The sequence below is a fragment of the Pituophis catenifer genome, unplaced genomic scaffold (assembly GCF_029215685.1).
Source record: "Pituophis catenifer annectens isolate HBS135680 unplaced genomic scaffold, rPitCat1.0.hap2 SCAF_2, whole genome shotgun sequence".
Classification (NCBI taxonomy): domain Eukaryota; kingdom Metazoa; phylum Chordata; class Lepidosauria; order Squamata; family Colubridae; genus Pituophis; species Pituophis catenifer.
In genome coordinates, this window is record NW_027256882.1 from 6,441,871 (window position 1) to 6,459,774 (window position 17,904).

At 58.4% G+C, this 17,904-nt stretch overlaps 1 protein-coding gene across 1 annotated transcript; it reads left to right on the plus strand.

Annotated features, from left to right (window-relative positions):
• The first annotated feature begins 999 nt into the window (after positions 1-999).
• LOC139311727 (rootletin-like) lies at positions 1,000-13,609 on the plus strand. The gene is made up of 12 exons (XM_070936216.1): positions 1,000-3,291; positions 4,890-4,980; positions 5,208-5,357; positions 6,179-6,296; positions 7,204-7,348; positions 9,073-9,126; positions 9,655-9,779; positions 10,224-10,412; positions 10,792-10,992; positions 11,647-11,695; positions 12,147-12,302; positions 12,438-13,609. Exons 1-12 carry the CDS (start codon positions 1,035-1,037, stop codon positions 12,539-12,541), a joined length of 3,639 nt encoding a protein of 1,212 aa, XP_070792317.1. The 5' UTR covers positions 1,000-1,034; the 3' UTR covers positions 12,542-13,609.
• Positions 13,610-17,904: the final 4,295 nt, after the last annotated feature.

Genomic DNA, 17,904 nt, shown 5'->3' on the forward strand with positions numbered 1-17,904 from the left:
AACATTTATGTAATAAAAGAAAAAATCAAAAGGGAAGCAGCAACACACACAGGCACAAACATACCTACAAAGATTTCTCATCCTCCTTTCAGCTAAAGTTTTAGTTCCAATAAAATGGTTTTATAATCCTCCAGACCACCACCTAAATGTGACTGAAACGTTCTCCAAAATCAGCAGCCGTCCCCGTGAGGCGGCCAAAGCCAGAGAGGGGAGCTAGCTGCGCCCCCACGCTCCCCCTCTCGCAGGAGCCTCCTGGGGAGGAACCCTGGATCTCTGGCGTGGAAAGCCCCCAACCCATGGCAGGGAATGGGGGCCCCTTCATTGGTCCTTGTGGGAAAAAGAAACCTTGGAAGCCGCGAGGCCCCGCGCCTCTTTGCCCCTCCTTCAGCTTTACGGACCTTCGCTTCCCGTCCCAGCGGCCCCGCTTCCGTTTCTGACCGTCCCGCTTGAGCTTTGGGGGCCGCACCGGACACAAGAGGCGAGGCGAGGCGGGGGGGCGGCGGCGCAGGGCGAGCGGAAGAGTCATTTCCGGCCAACTGGGAGCCGCGTTTCCCGAGCAGCAGCCAGCCCGGCCCGGCCTCTCCCGCCAAAAGGTCGGATTTGCAAGGCGGGCAGCGCTCACCCCGCGCCCGGGACTATCGCGCTTGCCGCCGGGATCGGCGCCTCTGCCCGCGGCCGCGCGTTGCATCCGGCTCGGGGTGCGCGCAATCTCGGGCGCCTTTCTTCAGCCTCCTCCTCCTCCTCCTCCTCCTCCGGCAGAAGCGCCCCCACCGCCCGCCGCCTCCGTCCTGGGCTGCACTGCGCCCTTCTGGGCTCCGGGCTTCCGCAGCTGCGGCCCGAACTCCCGGCGGCAAAGCAGCCTTCCAGCCGCGGAGCCCCCCGGAGCAGCGGCAGGGCGGCCCCCACCCGCCCGCTCCGCCCCCCGGGCCCGCCCCTCGCTGCCTGCCTGCCTGCCTGCCTGGACCGGAAGCGCCGGCGGAGCGAGCGAGCGGGCGGGCGAGCGCGCGGTCGGTGGGTCGGCGGCGGCGGCGGCGATGGAGCCGGGGGCGGCGGGCCCCGTCGGGGGCGGCGCGCCGGCCTTCTCGCCGGAGTGGATGGCGTGCCTGCTGGCCGAGGCGGAGGCGCTGCTGGCCGAGCGGGTCTCGGCGCCGGTGCGGGCGCGCTGGCGGCGGGAGGTGAAGCTGCCGCGGATGAGCCTGGAGGGCTGCCTGGAGCAGCTGAGCGAGGCGCGGCGCGGGCGGGAGGCGCTGCTGGCGCGGGCCGGGCCGCTGTCGGAGGCCAAGCAGGAGCGGCTGCAGACCTTCCTGCGGTTGGAGATGGCGCTGCTGCGGGAGATGCAGGCGCTGCGCGAGCGGGCCCTGGCCTCGGCCTTCGCCATCGCCAAGAAGGGCGAGCCGCCGCCGCCGCCGGGGGGCCCGGGCCGCGAGGAGGGCGGGGGCGGGGGCGAGGCGCGGCGCCCGGGCTCGCCGGCCAGGGAGGAGGGCGGCCCGCGGGTGGTGTCGGCGGCCGAGGCGGCCTCGCAGGCCAAGGCGGCGGCGCAGCGGGAGGCGCTGGCCGAGGCGCTGTGGGAGCCGGGCGGCGTCGGGGACCTGATCGCCAAGAGCGGCGACCTGCAGCTGGCGCTGGAGCAGCTGGTGGGCGAGCGGCTGGGCGAGGCGCTGCGCGGGCTGGAGCGAGCGGTGCGCGGGGAGGGCCGGGCGCGGGTGCGGCAGCTGCTGGCCGTGCGCGACGCGCTGCTGGAGCAGGAGGGCGGCTGGGCCGAGCGCGCCGGGGCGCTGCGCGGGGAAGCGCGGGCGCTGCGCGGGGCCGCCCGGCCGGGGGCGCTGCGCGAGAAGGCGGCGGCGCTGCGCGACTGCCTGGCCGAGGCGCCGCTGGAGGAGCTGCGGCCCGCGCTGGAGAAGGCGGTGGCGCTGCTGGAGAAGACGGACAGCTGGTGGGTGGCCTGGCTGGAGAAGGCGCTCTGGGCCGCCCCGCTGGAGGAGGCCGAAGCGGCCCGGCGGGAGGCGCAGGCCCTGAGCGCCGCCCTGCAGGAACAGCAGGCCCCGGAGGAGGCCGGGCCGGTGGGGCTCCTCCTGCGCGCCCTGGAGGGCGAGGGCGAGGGCGAGGGCTCGGAAGCCTCGGCAGCGGCGTCCCCGCGGTGGGGCTCGCTGGAGGAGATGCGCGACGCCCTGCAGAGCGCCCCCTTCGACGAGGTCTTTGCCCTGCTGAAGCAGCCGCGGGCGCTGCGCCAGGCCCTGCAGGAGAGCCCCGAGGTGGAGGAGCAGGGCGAGCTGCTGGCCGTGCTGGGGGCGCTGGAGGAGGCCTTTGGGCGGGCCCGGCCAGGGGCCTGGCGGGAGCAGCTGAGCACCCTGCGGGGCGGCCGCTGGGAGGAGGAGGCGGCGGCACTGCTGGAGAAGGTCTGGGCGCTTAAGACGGAGGTCTTCCTGCTCGCCTCTGACCTGGACAGTGAGGAGAAGGTGGCGGCGCTGGCCGAGGAGCTGCAGGCACTGCGGGAGGCTGCCGCCGCCGCTCCGCTTGGCGACCGGGAGGCTCTGCGGGAGAAGCTGGCGGCCCTGCAGGCGGCCCTGCAAGCCTTGCCTGTGCGGGAGGTGCTGCTGCTGCGTGCCAAGGCCAAGGCGCTGCGCAAGGCTGCCACCGACTTCTGGACGGAGCCGCTGGCCGAGGCGGACGCGCTGCTGGCCGAGGCGGACGCGTTGCAGGAAGCGCTGGCCCGCTCGGCCCTGCGGGAGGCCCTGTGGGCCAAGGCGCAGGAGCTGCGTGGGGCACTGCGTGAGATCGCCAAGAAGAAAATCAGCGTCCTCTCCTACTACCTGTGGAACGTGCTCTGGAGCCCCCTCTGGAAGAAGGTGGGCGACATGCAGCGGGCCCTCTGGAAGACACCACGCAAGGAGGAGGGCGCTGTGCAGGAGAAGCTGGCCGACCTGGAGCACGCGCTGGACGAGATCCTGGAGGACAACCTCAGCGGCCTGCCCCGCATCCTCTACGCCCTGCCAGGCATCGTGACTGCGCTGCAGAAGAAGGTTCACGCGGTGCGCGAGAGCCTGCAAGAGACGCCGCCCGAGATGGCGGTGGCCCTGCAGGGGAAGGTGGTGGCCATGCAGGAGGCGCTCTGGAAGATCCCCTTCAAGGAGGCGCACCTGATGCAGGAGGACCTCAAGGCCTACTGCCTCGCCCTGCAGAGGAAGGTGGAGGCCTGGTGGGCGCAACCTCTGGAGGCAGCCCCGGCCAAGGTGCCCCCCAGGATGGAGAGACGGGACACTGGCTGGACCAGGAGGGGCGCCCCTGAGCCAGGTAGGGCTGGGTCTGGGTAGGGCAGGGATCCGTGGGGTGTCTTGTGAAAGATGCTAAGAGCAGGGGAGCCTCTGCCAGGGTGGGGAGGAGAAAGGCCAGTGGGGAGGGCATTGGGGACAGGCAAGGGAAGCCTGCTGAGCCCTATGTTGGGTGTCCAACTGTAGCCACTTGAAGACCTGTGGACTTCAACTCCCAGAATTCCCCAGCCAGCTGTGGTGGCTGGAGAATTCTGGGACTTGAAGTCCACAGGTCTTCAAATGGCTACGGTGGGGTGCCCCTGCCTGACATCTTATTAAGCATTGCCCAAAGAGAAGGGACTGCCACAGGCCTCCCTCGGCTGAGAGAGAGACCAGCCAGGCTGGCATTACCCGGTGAGGCTCCCATGGGCACCACATTGGCTGCCTCCATCCTAGGTGGTCCCTGGCTTTGTGGAGGACCAGTCCCAGCTGTAGCTGAATCCGTGGGTCCCTCTCGGGGGCTTCCCAGTCAGGAGCCCCCACGGCTTCATTCAGTTCCCTCAACTGGCTGCTGGCTTCGTGGAAAAGGGGGCCTTCTGGGGAGGCTGCCCTGATCCATGGCCCCAGCGGTCCCCTCCCTTGCCTCTGGGAGCTCTTCTGTCTTCTCTGCCCTCAGTTGCTGCCTGGCCTGAGGCTTTGAGTGGGGTTTCAGCTGAGGGGTAGTAGGAAGGGAGGGCCCGGCCCTGAAATGTGGGGGTATCCAGACCAGTGAGAAAGGTGGCTGGGGGGAGGGGTAGAGGAGGCAAAGCGCCCCCCCCCCCCACTAAGCAGGTCCTTGCTTTAATGGGATCTGAGTCGCCTTCCTCTTGCTAGTTCACACAGGGACGTAAAGAACATAGAACAGAGCATCGTAGGGCTGGAAGTGACCTCAGAGGTCTTCTAGTCCAAGCAGGAGACCTGATTCCATCCTAAACTTCACAAAGACAAGTTGCAAGTCTTGGTGGCCATTGGAAACCAGCAGAGAAATGCTGCTTGTGAACAACTGCATATTCAGCTGCTTGTTCAGAGGGGCAGCGGTGCTGATGAGAAAACTTGTGACTTGTTCTAAGTTGTGGCTGCCACAGTGTCCCCACAGCCAAGCGACCCCTTTCAGGTGCTGAGCCACCGGATGGTCAGGGTCGCTGTGTCCTGGGGGTCAAGTGACCTACGCTCTCCTCTCCTGCCAGGCAGGGGCCATGGGGAAGCCGGTGGTGGGAGGTTGGGTTGACAGCTCCTGAGTCTGGAGCTTTTGAAGAAGACGCTGGACAGCCACCTGTCCGAAATGATACAGGATCTCCTGCTTGAGCAGTTGGGCTAGAAGACCTCCAAAGTTCTTGCAGCTGTACTCTGATTGGTTGATTAATTGATTAGTGGCAGGTCCTGCCCTTTGTCCTTTCCCTCCCTCCCTGTTAAAAAGAAGGTGGCCTCCCTGGGCCTGGTTCGTGGCCTCTTGGACGAGTTCTCTTTTCTGTGAAGCCCAGCAGCCGGTGGCCAACGGGTGGGTTGGTCAGCTCTGGTCCCAGGCCTGGTGGCAGCCCTTGTTTTTATCTGTCCACCTGCTGGCCTTCTCTCTCAGCTAACGGGGGAAACCTTCTCTTTAAGCAGCCGCTGATCCCGGGGATGCTGAGGTTGGAGGAACCAGGCAGCCGGGCGTTCCTTCTCCGGCTCTCCTGGCAACACCTGGGGCGCCAAAGTAAGAGACCCTTTGAGGGGGGGGAGGGGCGAGTGAGGACTTCTGGGGACCATTCGCCCAAAGGGTCCTTGACCTCCGTTTCCTTAAACGCTTCCCCCTAGTTCATTTTTTTCCTTCATGTTCAACCGCGAAATAACCGCTGCCGCTGCAGCGGCTTGTGGTTTAATTTCTGGCTCTGGAACGCAAATGAGAAGCTGCAGGGTGTCCTTTTGTGGTCCTTTTTCCAGCCCCTCAACTGGAGAAGCCGCACCGGCTGTCGGGGCTGGGCGTTTCCAGTATTCTGCGCTCAAAGCGATTCCACACTCCCACTTCCAGCAGAGGAAGGACTGGTACGAGAACACCGACCAAGACCTGCGCGATTACGTGGTGCAGAGGCTGTGAGTGACCCTTTGGGGGTTTCTGGGATTTTTTTTGGGGGGGGGAGGGCTGAACCGTGCCGGGCTGCGGCTTGGAAGAGGCAGCGAGGAAATGGGAAAGAAAGGAGAAAAAAAGGCTTTGATGTTCCTTGTTTTTTGATGTTTCGTGGGGAGAAATAGAATCTGCTTTTTATTCTGCTCCCGCATCTTCATCTGTTGGAGGTTGGGGATGTGGGATTCTAAATAAAACCTGGTTCTCCTGGCTTTTCTAAAGTTGAAGCTTCTCAAACTCCTTTGCATAAAAATAATGTTTTTTTCAATTACTTTACTTATTTGACTGTATTAGCTCCCGTGGCAATCCCAAAGGTCGCAAGGGACTCCTGGCAACCCCAGGAGGCAACTAGACTTCTCTTTTTTCACTTCTCATCCGAGAAGCTTCTTCAGCTCTGACTGTGAACAGTGGAGAACGGAAGGATCTACACTCCTTGCAGACAGCTGGTCATTTGCATTTTTTAGAGAGTCCTTGAGGCCACCTGGAGGTTTATCTGTGTCCTCAGGGTCACCTCCAAGTGGCCTCAGTGACTCTCTAGAAAGAATGCAAATGACCAGCTCCTCAAGGAATATAAATCCTTTCAGTCCCCACCATCCTGTCAGAGCTGAAGAAGCTTCTTGGAGGAGAAGCAAAACGTCTTCAAAAAGGAAAAACAGGAAAAATCCAGTTGCCTCCTGAAAAAACACCTTTGGGACAACCGTGACCTGGATGGCTGAGAATCTCCGTAGACTCTTGTGGCAATGTGTTTTGCCAGTCCTGCTGACGGCCGGCCGTCTTTTTCCCCCTGCAGGGTCCATGCCATCTTTCCCGCTCCTGACTTGGCCGTCCTGAAGGATCACCAGGTGGAGAAGGTGGTGTCCTACGGCAAGAAAGTGGAAGGGGATGTCTACCAGTCCACCAACCACTGGGTAGGCGGTCTTGCTGTCCTCCTCACCCAGATGCCCTTTTCCCCATGCCCGTGCCTAGCTGGGGCTCCCCTCCCGGGACTTGAGCTTTGCCTACCCAGACCTGGGCTTCACGTTTCTCTCTCTGAAACATCATCAAACCCGTTTAGATCTTTTGTGGGTCTTCTCTGTCTAAAGTACGAGCTGCCCACCCAGCCTTGCGTCCATCTGCTAGCCTCCCAAGGAGAAGAGCCCGGAGAGAGCCCTGGGACCCCACTCCAGCTGGAGCCCCTCCCCCCCACACACACTTTGGGTTCTCTTTAAGGGCTGGTCTGTTGATGGCTCTGCTGAGGTCCAGGGAGAAGACGGCCATCGGCATAGCTCAAGACTTACAGCAGTTCATTTAGTGACCGTTTGAAGTTACAACGGCACTGGAAAAAGCGACATGACCATTTTTCACAGTTACAACCGTTGCAGTGTCCTCTTGGTCACGTGATCAAAATTCAGACACTTGGCAACTGACTCATAATTATGACGGCTGCAGTGTCCCCTTTTGCGACCTGACAAGCAATCCAGATTCACTTAACAACCATGTTACTAACTTAACTACAATGATTCACTTAACAACTGTGCCAGGAAAGGTTGCCAAGTGAGGCAAAATACACTTGACTGTCACAGTCCTTCAGGGGTTTTTTCTGGGATGGCCCCCAGGGGCCCCTTGGCCGATTCCTTCCCTCGCTCTCCTCCGTCTGGCCCAGCGGATGGACGCAGCTCCCTCCTCTCTCCTCCGCTGCCCTCTTGGAGGCTCTGCCTTCCTCCCTCCCATCCTCCCTGGGGCTCATCAGCTGATTCCGTGGCCTGACTCTCTTCGGGGCCCTTTGCACGAGGAATTCACGCCCTGCTCTCAAGCACCAGCTTTGCTGCTTTCTAGGACGTGTATTGCTGCCTAATTATGGTGAAGCTCTTCAAAATAGAGAAGGAACTGAGGGAGAAGAGGACCTTCCGGGGCCACAAACAAGGCACCGCGGACGGCCAGGCCTCGCCTGTGGGACCCACCCAGCCTGGGGTGCTTCTCAGTGAGTACTCGGCCAGGGAGCAAGGGGAAACGGGGGTGCCTGTGGGTCTGTGCGTCTCTTGTGAACCGGGTGAACTTGCTGCCTCTCCTTCCCCTCCAGACCCCAAACGGATGGTCAGAACTGCCCTCCGGTGCTTCAGCCTCACTTTGCTAGATGCCAGCTTGACATGTAGACTATGGGGGGGGGAGGGGGAGGGAGCCGATGGGGAAGTCGGGACCGAAACTGCTGGTTGTGCTTTCCTGAGACATTGGGCTCATCGTCCCGAGGCCAGAATGCAATGGCCCCTCCTGATGCAGGGACCCTTACCAAAAGAATTCCTTCGAATGTAACTGGACAGTAGGGAGATAACAGGGGAGAGGAATGAGTATAGGGGAAAGTAAACGGGGGAACCTTCAGGTGCAGATTTTTAGTTCTGGCTTTGCTCCGGTTTTAGTTTAAAAGTATATCTCTCGCACAAATGGAGTCGAGGGTCTTTCTTTCCTAAGAACCCAAGTTGGGGCAGGCATGACATCAATCCTGGCCGCTGCTTGAGCGGAATTTCTCCCGTTGAAAGGATGTTCAGGGACGGGTTTTGTGAGAGGTGGGCTTCCTCTCACCCAGGCTGGGCAGGGTCTCTTGGCTGCAGCTGCTCTGTTTTGCTGACGGCTCCCTGAAAGTTGGCGGGAAGAGCAGGCCGCCTTTGAGGTGAGCTTTCTGGTCGTGGTGCGGGAGACGTGTCCTTCCCTTAGCCCGGATGCTTTCTGGTGTTTTATATTCACCGGCTTGGGCGTAATTGTTGTTTTTTTCTAATGAAACTTTTCTCTGGAGGACTTTGTTGCTCTGGTTGGCTTTTGCTGTTTGGCCCTTCCGGTTGTCCTGGATCGCAGCTGTCTTTCAAAGGTCTTTGATGTTCAGAGATTTTGACCGTTGGTTGATTGACAGGTTGGACCAGTTCAGAGCAACAGACGGGCAGTTGTCCTTTCGAATGGCCACTTGTCCCTCCATTTCAGGTGGGCCCCTGGGCCAATGCCTTCCCCAGGCTCCTTTTGGCTTCATCCGTGTTTCTTGGGCAGTTGTGATTCTGCTAGCTGTGAGTGTCTTCCGTCACAGCCTCTTTCTCAACCTCTCCGGTCCAACCTGCCAAAAGCAGACTCTGCCTTTGACTAACAGAGCCTTTTTAGACAAAACCAGCCCGTTTCGGATCGCATCTTTTCACTCTGTGGAGTCCAGCAGGGAATGGGGCAGAAGCCCCCTGTTCTGAACAGCCAGAAGACACCCCCCACCCCCCCCAAAATACTGGTCCTGAGGCACTTTCTGTCCTCAGGGACGCCTCCCACCTGCTCCCTTGAAGGCCGCATGTCTTCCCCTCTCCCGAACGGAAGATCTGTCCGGGATAGTCCCTCGTGATGCTCCCCACAAATGTTCCCTTTAGTTCGTGAATCGCAAGATAATTTTCCATGAAGGGAGCATTTGTGGCTTGCAGCAAGTTAACTTGGCTTCGCTTCTCATGAAGGGTGCTGCACGGAGGTTATCCCCCCCCTCCCCCCTCCCCCAGGCTTGAAGATCTGGCCCTTGAGGGTGAGTTGCAGGGACTAAAAAGCCCTTTTAAGCCAGGCTGATGAGCAAACCTGACCGTGGTTTGCAAAGAGAGAATGGGCTTACGTGATCTGTTTTTACTCGGACGGCTTCACCCTTCAGCAGAACCACGGAAGAGATTGAAGAGGGTTGTGTGTTTTTATTGACAGGCAGTCAGCTGGGCGCCCCAGAAGTGCCTCTGAGCCCCACACGGGACCCCCCAGGTACACTTCCTTTCACTTTTGTTATTTGTAGCCAGCCTTCCCATCTCGGCGTCAGCTTTTCCTGCCCTCAAGAACCCAAATATTTAAGCTAACTCGGACAGGAAAGGCTGCAGCGATGGAGCCGTTATCCCACAATCGCTGCAGCAAAGGATTCGGCTTCTTCTGGTTGGCCTGGCCAAAGGTGGGGGCAGCCTCGGTTGTCCGACTGGCTCTGTGGCGATGCCCGGGGTCTCTTCCTGGGCGCAACCCCTGCCTGCCTTCCCTGTTTGAATGTGCAATTTGGGGATGTCCAAAAGGTTTCTCTCTGTGGGTGGCATCAAGCCAGCGTTCCTTTAAGCCTTTGCAAGTTTCACGTAGGTCTTGCTTCTTACGGGAGCACAGTTTTTCTATCTCTCTCTAACCCAGGCTCTAGCGTGTTGTGCGTTTCATTGCCAAGGTGAATTTCACCCTTACAGAGTTGGGGCTTGGGAGCAAGTGGCGTTCAGATGCAGCCGCAGCTGCTGAGCTGTCCTGGGGTGCCTTTTGCAGGTGTCAGTCAGCTGAACCCCATGTCCATTTGGACCATCCAGAACTCTCCCACTTTGCTGGACCCCCCAGCGGCCTCTCCGGCAAATCCGCCTGCTCAGACTCACGACGAGGAAGCGGCTCTGACGGTTGGTCCCCCCCACACCCTTGTCCTCCTCCGCACCCAGATCCTGCACTCTAACCACTGCGCCACCACCGCTCTTTATCACACCAACCCCATGGGTGGCTTGGGGGGTGGATCTCACTTGCTCAGAAGTCCGTAGTGTGACTCTCCAAGGTGGGCATGGCGAATACATGGGGGGGTGGGGGTGGGGGTGGGGATCTGTGTTTGTAGCTGTGCTGATCCTGAAAGGAAGGATCAGCACAGCTTCTCCCCTCCCCCAGTACAAAAGAAACCCCTCTCATTTCTGGGTGGGAAAAGCCCTGAGCTTGGGGGGGGGAGGGCTGTGTGCGGTAGGTTCGGGTCCCGAGACGCCCCCAGCCCTTTTCTTGGGTATGCCCCCCTTCTGCTTCAAATTAGGTGCCCCCCCGCACCCGTGCCTTGTAGCCTGATGGCCCGTCTTGTTTTCTAGATGGCCGCCTCTCCCCCTTGGATGCCTCAGCCCCAAAGCGCGATGAGGGCCTCTTCGGGGACCATCTCGAGTCCTCCTTCGGCCCCTGCCCAGTTCCTGCCCCCGCATCTGTTTCCTGCCCCTCTCGGAGCTCTGGACACCAGCGGGGGCATCCTGGGGGAATCAGGTCTGCAGGGTGGAGGAGTCCAGGTAGGCCCAGGGGGTGGGGGCGCCCCTATGCACCATCCCCTTTGCCCGCTTGGGTGGGAAATGGGGAGTTTGAGGATTTCAGCTGGCAAAGGTCTTCATATTCGGGGTGTTCCCTGCAAGGGGCCACTTCACTTGTGGGCAGCAGTATCTCTGGTCTTGTCCGGTCCCTATCTGATGCCACAACCCCCTAGAGACATCATTGGGTGCCAGTGTGCCAGTTGCCGCTGTTCATGGATGCCTGAGACTGGCCCTGAAGATTTGGGGTGGGGGGGTCCATCTGCCCCCCTCCTTTGGTTGGGGCAGGGGCCCCTTGCACAGGGGGGCCCTTGGGGTTTGATGAGCTTCTGGATGCTCTGCTGATTGTTCTTCCTCCTGGCAGGGTCTGGATCCGGGCTCCCCCCTCTCTTACTCCGCGCCCACCGTGGCCCCTCTCCCGCCTCACGCCTTGCCAGGGGCCCAGAGTGAAAGCGCGTCCTTGGGGCCGATGGTGGGAGCAGCACCAGGCCTGAGCCCAGAGCCCCCTCCGCAACAGCAGCCCCCACCGCTCTGCCCGAAGCCAGCCCCGGGCCCTGGCACCCTGGTGAGTGCGGATGGGGGTTTATGGGGCTGAGTCGGTCTCCCGCCAGGACCCTTCTAAGCAAGAGCCCCAAAATGGTGCCAGGAAGGTTTTTGGGCTGTTTCTTCCACCCGGTGGGGGAAATCCTTGCCTTGGGCTCTCCTGAGGGCCCCCTGCCCCTCTTTCCCTCCCCTTCTGCCTCGGGGGGGGGGGATTTCCAGAGGGAGAAAATACCTTTTCCATTTTGGCAGTTGTGCAAAAGCGTCCTTGCAAAACCCACTTGTGGCTGTTCTGGGTGCATCCAGCCTGTGGAGGGAAGCCCTTGGGTGGGTGGGGGCTGAGGGGGGCCTCAAGTGCCCGTTTGGCATGCAGAAACTCACAGGCCAGAGAAGAGGTTGAAGCCGGGTGCTGGAGTGAGGCTGCCAGTCCACGGAGGGGCTCCACCTGCAGAGCACGGGGGGGGGGATTTGAGATCTGATGGCCTCCAAGGTACCCCCAAATTGCACCCTTTTTGGGTTTCGCCTCCAGAACAGAGCTGCTTCCTGGCAGTTACATCAGTCCAGGGAGGAGGTCTTGAATTCAGAGAAAAGGGGTCAAAGGGCATTTTGGGGGAGCCTCTTTTCTGCCAGGAATTGAGGTTCCAAGGAGAACCTAATTTCTGACTTTTGTTTCCACCAGGGGGACCCCCATTTTGGGACCAGAGAGGCCTCCTCCCACGGGCTGCTGGGTAAGCTGAGCGGGTCCAGTTCTTCCATGCCTCTCCCTGGGCCCCTCCTGGAGGACACGGAAATCCCCGCCCATGACCTGTGTCTCCACCCCAGAGCCCTCATGGAAGAGCACCTCCCACCTGCTTGCCTGGGCAATGCCAGGGGGAGAGTTCCAAGGCCAGCTGCAGCTTCGGGTGCAGCAGCTCAAGGCTATTCCCCCCAGGCCAGCCAGAGGCACCTGCTGCTCCTTCCCAGGAGAGCGGGGGCCACTGGTGACCCCCAGCCTCCCCGTTTTCCCTGTGGGAGGACCAGGGTCTTGAGGAGTCGAGGTCTCTAGCACCATCCTTGAGCCACCAGGGCAAATGTCCCATCCTCCCCCAAGGTGGATTTCTGTGCCCCAAAGGAGCAAAGCTCCTCCTACCTGGGCTGCAGGTGCTCCCGGAGGCATTAGGAGGTGTCCTTTCTTTGCAGGTAAACGCCGGAGACTGGCAGATGGGGCTTGGAGGGCATCTCCTGCCAGCTCCTCTCCCTCAGCCTTGCCCGATGCCCCAGCGCAGCAGTCTCTGGTGACACTTGAGTCCCTGCAGCGCTCACTGGAGGACCTGCGGATCTCCGTCCTCCGCAACTGTAAGTGGGGCAGCCCCTTCTGTGATCCCCCCTCCTCCAATCTGTGGGTCTGTTCCGGCAGCCCCTTTCCCCGGCCCCCTCCCCCTCTTCTCCCCACAGCCCCGCCTGACTCTCCCTGGTTGCCTCCTTCCGCAGTGGGAGCCGTGCACAGGCAGGTGGAGGCCCTGGAGAAGAGGATCCACACGCTGGAGCGCTGGCGGGCAGAGACGGAGGGGCGCCAGCAACTGCCACAGCCGTAGCCGCCGGCCGGCCGGGCTCCCCTCCCGCTCCTCCTTTCCATGTACAGAACGCCCCGTTCTCAGGACGGCTCCTCCTTCGCTTCACTTTTTATTCCTCAACGTGTCAAACGGAAGACAATTTTCACTCTGTTCCTTGGACGGCAGGGCCCAGTTGCTGAAGACGGCCTCCCCAGCACGTCCCCCCACCGTGCTTCATCTGGTGCCAGACGGCCGTGGTGCCCAGTGATGGGACGGCCTCTGAAGCCAAAGTGGAAGGCTGTGGAAGCCAAGGCTGCTCCAGGAAGTGCCCAGCTGTTTTACTGGGTCCCGGAGAGTGTGTGTGTGTGTTGGGGGGGGAGGTCTCAGGAGGCCACACGGGCCGAGGCCAGTGGCAGGCCGTGGGAAGTCCCAGTGGGAGCTGGGCTGCTCTGGCCGATCTGGGTGGTGGTGGTGGTGGGGGGGGCTTGGCAGCCCCTCGCCTGGAAGATCAGCTCATGCTCTGAGCTGCTTCCCTTCACAACTATGAACCGTGTGCCTGACTCTGGGAGCGTCCTGGGACTTCACCTCCTCCGTGAATGTCGCTGCCCCGGAAGATCCGGACAGCAGTTTCACCTCCACAAGCGGCCTCTGTCCTGATGGCAGGACTTGCGCCCGACCGGCAGGGAGCGACGCGTTGCCTGGCCCTTGGGCCGCCTGGACGGTGGCGGGAGGCCCACGTGAGCGCTCCCCTGTCCAAGCGGAAGGGCAGGTGGGGAATTCGCTCCACCCGGTTTGTGATGTTAGGTTTGATGCAAGGCAGTTTGTTTGGGAATGGAAAGATTTGCGAAGGGACCCGGTCTGTACGTTTGCCGTGGAGACGAAGGATTGTGAAGGCCGCACTCTGCCTGTCTTCATGAAGCCACGCAGGGTGAGGAATAACCTCCTTTAGAGGGCATCAACTCTGCAAGTCTCTGCCGGATGTTTTCAAGGATAACGTTTCTTTCAGGTCATTGTAGGAGAAGATCTGGGTTAGCCTAAGGGGCCCCGAAACGGGTTGCCTGGTCGCTCAAGAAAACTTCTGCCTTTTAATAAAAATTGTTAGTTGGAAAAGACGCTCTGAGCTCCTGGTTTCTTCTAAGGGGGGAGAGAGAGAGAGATTGGCTGAATCTACCATTTAAAACTCACAAACAGGCCCAGATTTTCAAAAAGGACATTCCTGCTGCTTCCTCCTGCCGTCCCCAAAGACAGGAAACCCCCAGTTTGGAGTGGATCTGATAAGAACCTGATCCCTGGATTTGAGAGAGAGATTTTGTCCTTGGCAGGGGGGCTCCTTTGCCCACCTGAAAATACGAAACCCCCCTCCCCCAAAGAATTCAGGCAAAGCAAACAGCATTTATTAAGGGGGGAGGGCAAGTCCTTTCGTGGGGCACACAAACGCAGGGCATGCACTCGATAGAGGTGGCGAGTGATCAAGCAAAGGCCTGGATTAGATGTGAGATTTGAACCATAGAAATCATTGAATATCCTAGATAATATTCCACAAGGGGCGAGATTTGTGGGTTGCGTTGCTCCTTCCCAGCTGGGTTGGTGTCTAACTTTAAACTTCCAAGCGTATTCAAGGACTTCCAGGATGTGGTCTCTGTTGTGTAGCAGCCAGAGAAGCAAATTGTCGCATAGCAAAGAAGAGGGCCTTGACTAAGAAGAGAAAAACCTGCTTTCTTTATAAAGAAGAGGCCGGGACTGCCGTGTTAAAAGAGCCAATATCCCCTTTTTAAAAATGCGAATGGTGCAGGATGAAATTCCAGGCGTTGCTTCCTTGTGTTTTTGTGGGTCACAGGTGGCTCTTTGATGCCAGCAGGGCTGTGAGGACCCCACTATGGCTCTTGGCTCCCAGGGTTGCAGGCGGCAGCAGGAGGCTGGCAGGGAGAGAGTCCCAGCGCCACCAGATAAGGGTTGGAGAGAGGGAAAGGCCGAGAGGGAAAGGCAGCTGCCAGAGGAAGCAAAGGAGGTGGCCATAATGAAGAAGCAGACTTGGGGAGGCCGGTGGGCTCCTGCCTCCCTGCTTAGAGCAGCAGGGCCCATTTGGGGAGAGGCCAAAGGTCATGGTTGCTAAGACAGCCGTGCTACGGCTGGCTCAGGAATTCTGGGAGTTAAAGTCTGCAGGTCATAAAGTTGCCATGGTCACCCTCCCCTTTCCTCTTTGGGTGGCCGGTAGAAAAATGAGTCTGTTCAGAGGAAGGTGGCACATGGGCTTTGTGCTGACCTGGACAACGGACGTGGAACAAAATTGAACCGTACCTGCTGCAACTCTTCCACGCTAGCTGGGAGAATTGCAGCTGCCCTCCACAGATTTCAGGGCCCCCTCCAAATTAAATCCCATTGATCTTAAATACCTTTTTCTGAGCATATCCTGGGCTGTGCAGTCCTCAAGGCCACGGAAGGGACCTTCTCCTGAGCAGATGGATGGGCTCTGGGTGGCCCTTTATTTTATCACCTAAATAAAGGCCAGCCTCTCTTTAATTCCATATTTATCAAATGTCCACAATCTCCCAGTTGCTGCTGGAATTCTGTCCTCTCTATCCAGGCAAGGAATAATAATAAAATAATAATAATAATAATAATAATAATAATTAATAATAATAATAATAATAATAATAATAATAATAATAATAATAATAATAATAATAATAATAATAATAATAATAATAATAATAATATTTATATACCGCCCTTCTCCCGAAGGACTCAGGGTGGTGTACAGCCAGAATTAAAATATAAATATACAATATCATAGTTAAAATTAATTAAAATCATTAAATAGTTTTGGTCAAATTTTAAAACCCAAAATTAATTCCCAATTTAAAAGCATTCAATTAGACAGCCCCGCCTTTCAGAACAGTAGGGTCTTGAGGGCACAGCGAAAGACCCGGAGGTCAGAGATGTTACGAATATCTGGGGCAATTCATTCCAAAGGGCAGGAGCTCCGACAGAGAAGGCTCTCCTCCTGGGTGTCGCCAGCCAACATAACTTGGCCGATGGTACCCTGAGGGGGTCCCTCTCTGTGGGAGCGAACTGGCCGGTGGGAGGCTGTTGGTGGCAGAAGGCGCTCTCGTAGGTATCCAGGTCCTGAGCCATGGAGCACGTTAAAGGTGGTGACCTACACCTTGAATTGCACTCGGAAGACAACTGGGAGCCAGTGCAGCTCGCGCAGGAGAGATGTTACATGGGCGTAACGAGATGCTCCCATAACCGCCCGCGCGGCCGCATTCTGGACCAGTTGGAGCCTCCGAGTGCTCTTCAAGGGGAGCCCCATGTAGAGAGCATTACAATAGTCCAGACAGGAGGTGACGAGGGTGTGAGTGACAGTGCGCAAGGCGTCCCGGTCCAAAAAGGGACACAACTGGCGGATCAGGCGAACCTGATAAAAAGCCCCCCTGGCTACAGCTGTCATATGCTCTTCTAAAGACAGCTGTGGGTCCAGGAGGACACCCAGATTGTGGGCCCTCTCTGTGGGGGGCAAAGATGGCACCAGCTGACTATACCGGGATGCCGGGAGCCATAGCCACTCAGTTTTGGAAGGGTTGAGCTTGAGCCTATTTCTCCCCATCCAGACCTGCACGGCCTCCAGGCAGCGGGACATCACATCAAGGGCATCATTGGGGTGGTTTGGGGTGGAGATGTACAGCTGGGTGTCATCAGCGTACTGGTGGACTCTCACCCCCAAACCACAGATGATCTCATCCAGCGGCTTCACATAAATGTTGAAGGGGCGAGAGGACCGACCCCTGCGGCACCCCCCAAGCGAGGCGCCTCGAGGTCGACCTCTGCCCCCCTGCCAACACAAACTGCGAGCGGTCGGAGAGGTAGGAGGAGAACCACCGTAACACGGTGCCTCCAGTTCCTAACCCCCTCAACCGCTGCAGCATGATACCATGGTCGATGGTATCAAAAGCCGCTGAGAGATCTAATAGGACCAGGAGAGAGGAACAACCCCTGTCCCGAGCCCTCCAGAGATCATCAACCAATGCGACCAATGCCGTTTCTGTGCTGTTCCCCTGCCTGAAGCCTGACTGGTACGGGTCCAGATAGACAGCTTCCTCCAGGTACTGGGGTAGCTGTCATGCCATCACACTCTCAACAACCTTCGCCACAAAATGAAGGTTGGAGACCGGACGGTAATTTGCTAATACAGCCGGGTCCAAAGAGGGCTTCTTGAGGAGAGGCCTCACCACCGCCTCTTTCAAGGTGGTGGGAAAGGCACCCTCACTCAGAGAAGCATTTATAATCCCCTGGAGCCAGCCTCGTGTAACCTCCCGGGAGGCCAGTACCAACCAGGAGGGACACGGGTCCAATAAACATGTGGCAGCACTAAGCCTACCCAGAATCCTGTCCACGTCCTCGGGAGCCACGGGGTCAAACTCTTCCCAGATAATATTCTCAAGACTCACCCCCGTCTCCCTCCCCGGACTCACCCAGTCGGAGTCCAAGCCTTCCCGAATCTGAGCGAATCTGAGCGACTTTATCATGCAGGAATTGCACAAAATCCTCAGTTTGACCCTGCAAGGAAGGATTGCTATGATCCAATCAATCAATCAAAATAAAATGGGTGGCTGGGCCTGATTCATCCACAGACTCGGCTGATTGATTCCTGCAACCAGATTTGATTGCAGAAAATGTAACTCCCTTCGGACAATTTGGTGACAAACAAAGGGCCCGTCTTGCTACAAGGAGCCCCTTGGAAGATGTTCAGGTGCCAGACTCTCTCAAATTGCAGGCATGCCGCACGGTAATCCTGTTGGCACCACCACCACTCGATGGTTTATTTGCTGATCCATGCCAGCTCCCCCCAATGGTTCTTCCTGCACCTCAGGTCTGGGAACAGAGTCTCCAACCAGACTCGACCCACCAAAGCCCACTTGAGAGCACCCACAACATGAACAGGGCGGTATACTTGAGAGCACCCACAACGTGAACAGGGCGGTATACTTGAGAGCACCCACAACATGAACAGGGCGGTATACTTGAGAGCACCCACAATGTGAACAGGGCGGTATACAAATTTAATAAAATGAAATGAAAAATAAAAACTTCCTGCCGAAAACTGGAGTCTTGGATTTGGGGGCAAAGCTGGAAACTCTTCTTTGGCTGCGGTTAGAATTCTGTTCCTGGTTTTTCGCTTTCGTTTTATCATTTCTTTCCTTGTGTTTTGAGCGTGAAACCTTTTGGCAATTTTAGAACATGGAACCCAGAATAACAGAGTTGGGAGGGACCTTCGAGGTCTCCTAGTCCACACCCTGTTTGAGCAGGAAACCCTGGGTCATTTCAGACAAGTGGCTGTCCAGTCTCTCTTTGAAAGCCTCCAGTGATGGAGCGCCCAAGATTTCGGAAGGCAAATACTTCCCCTG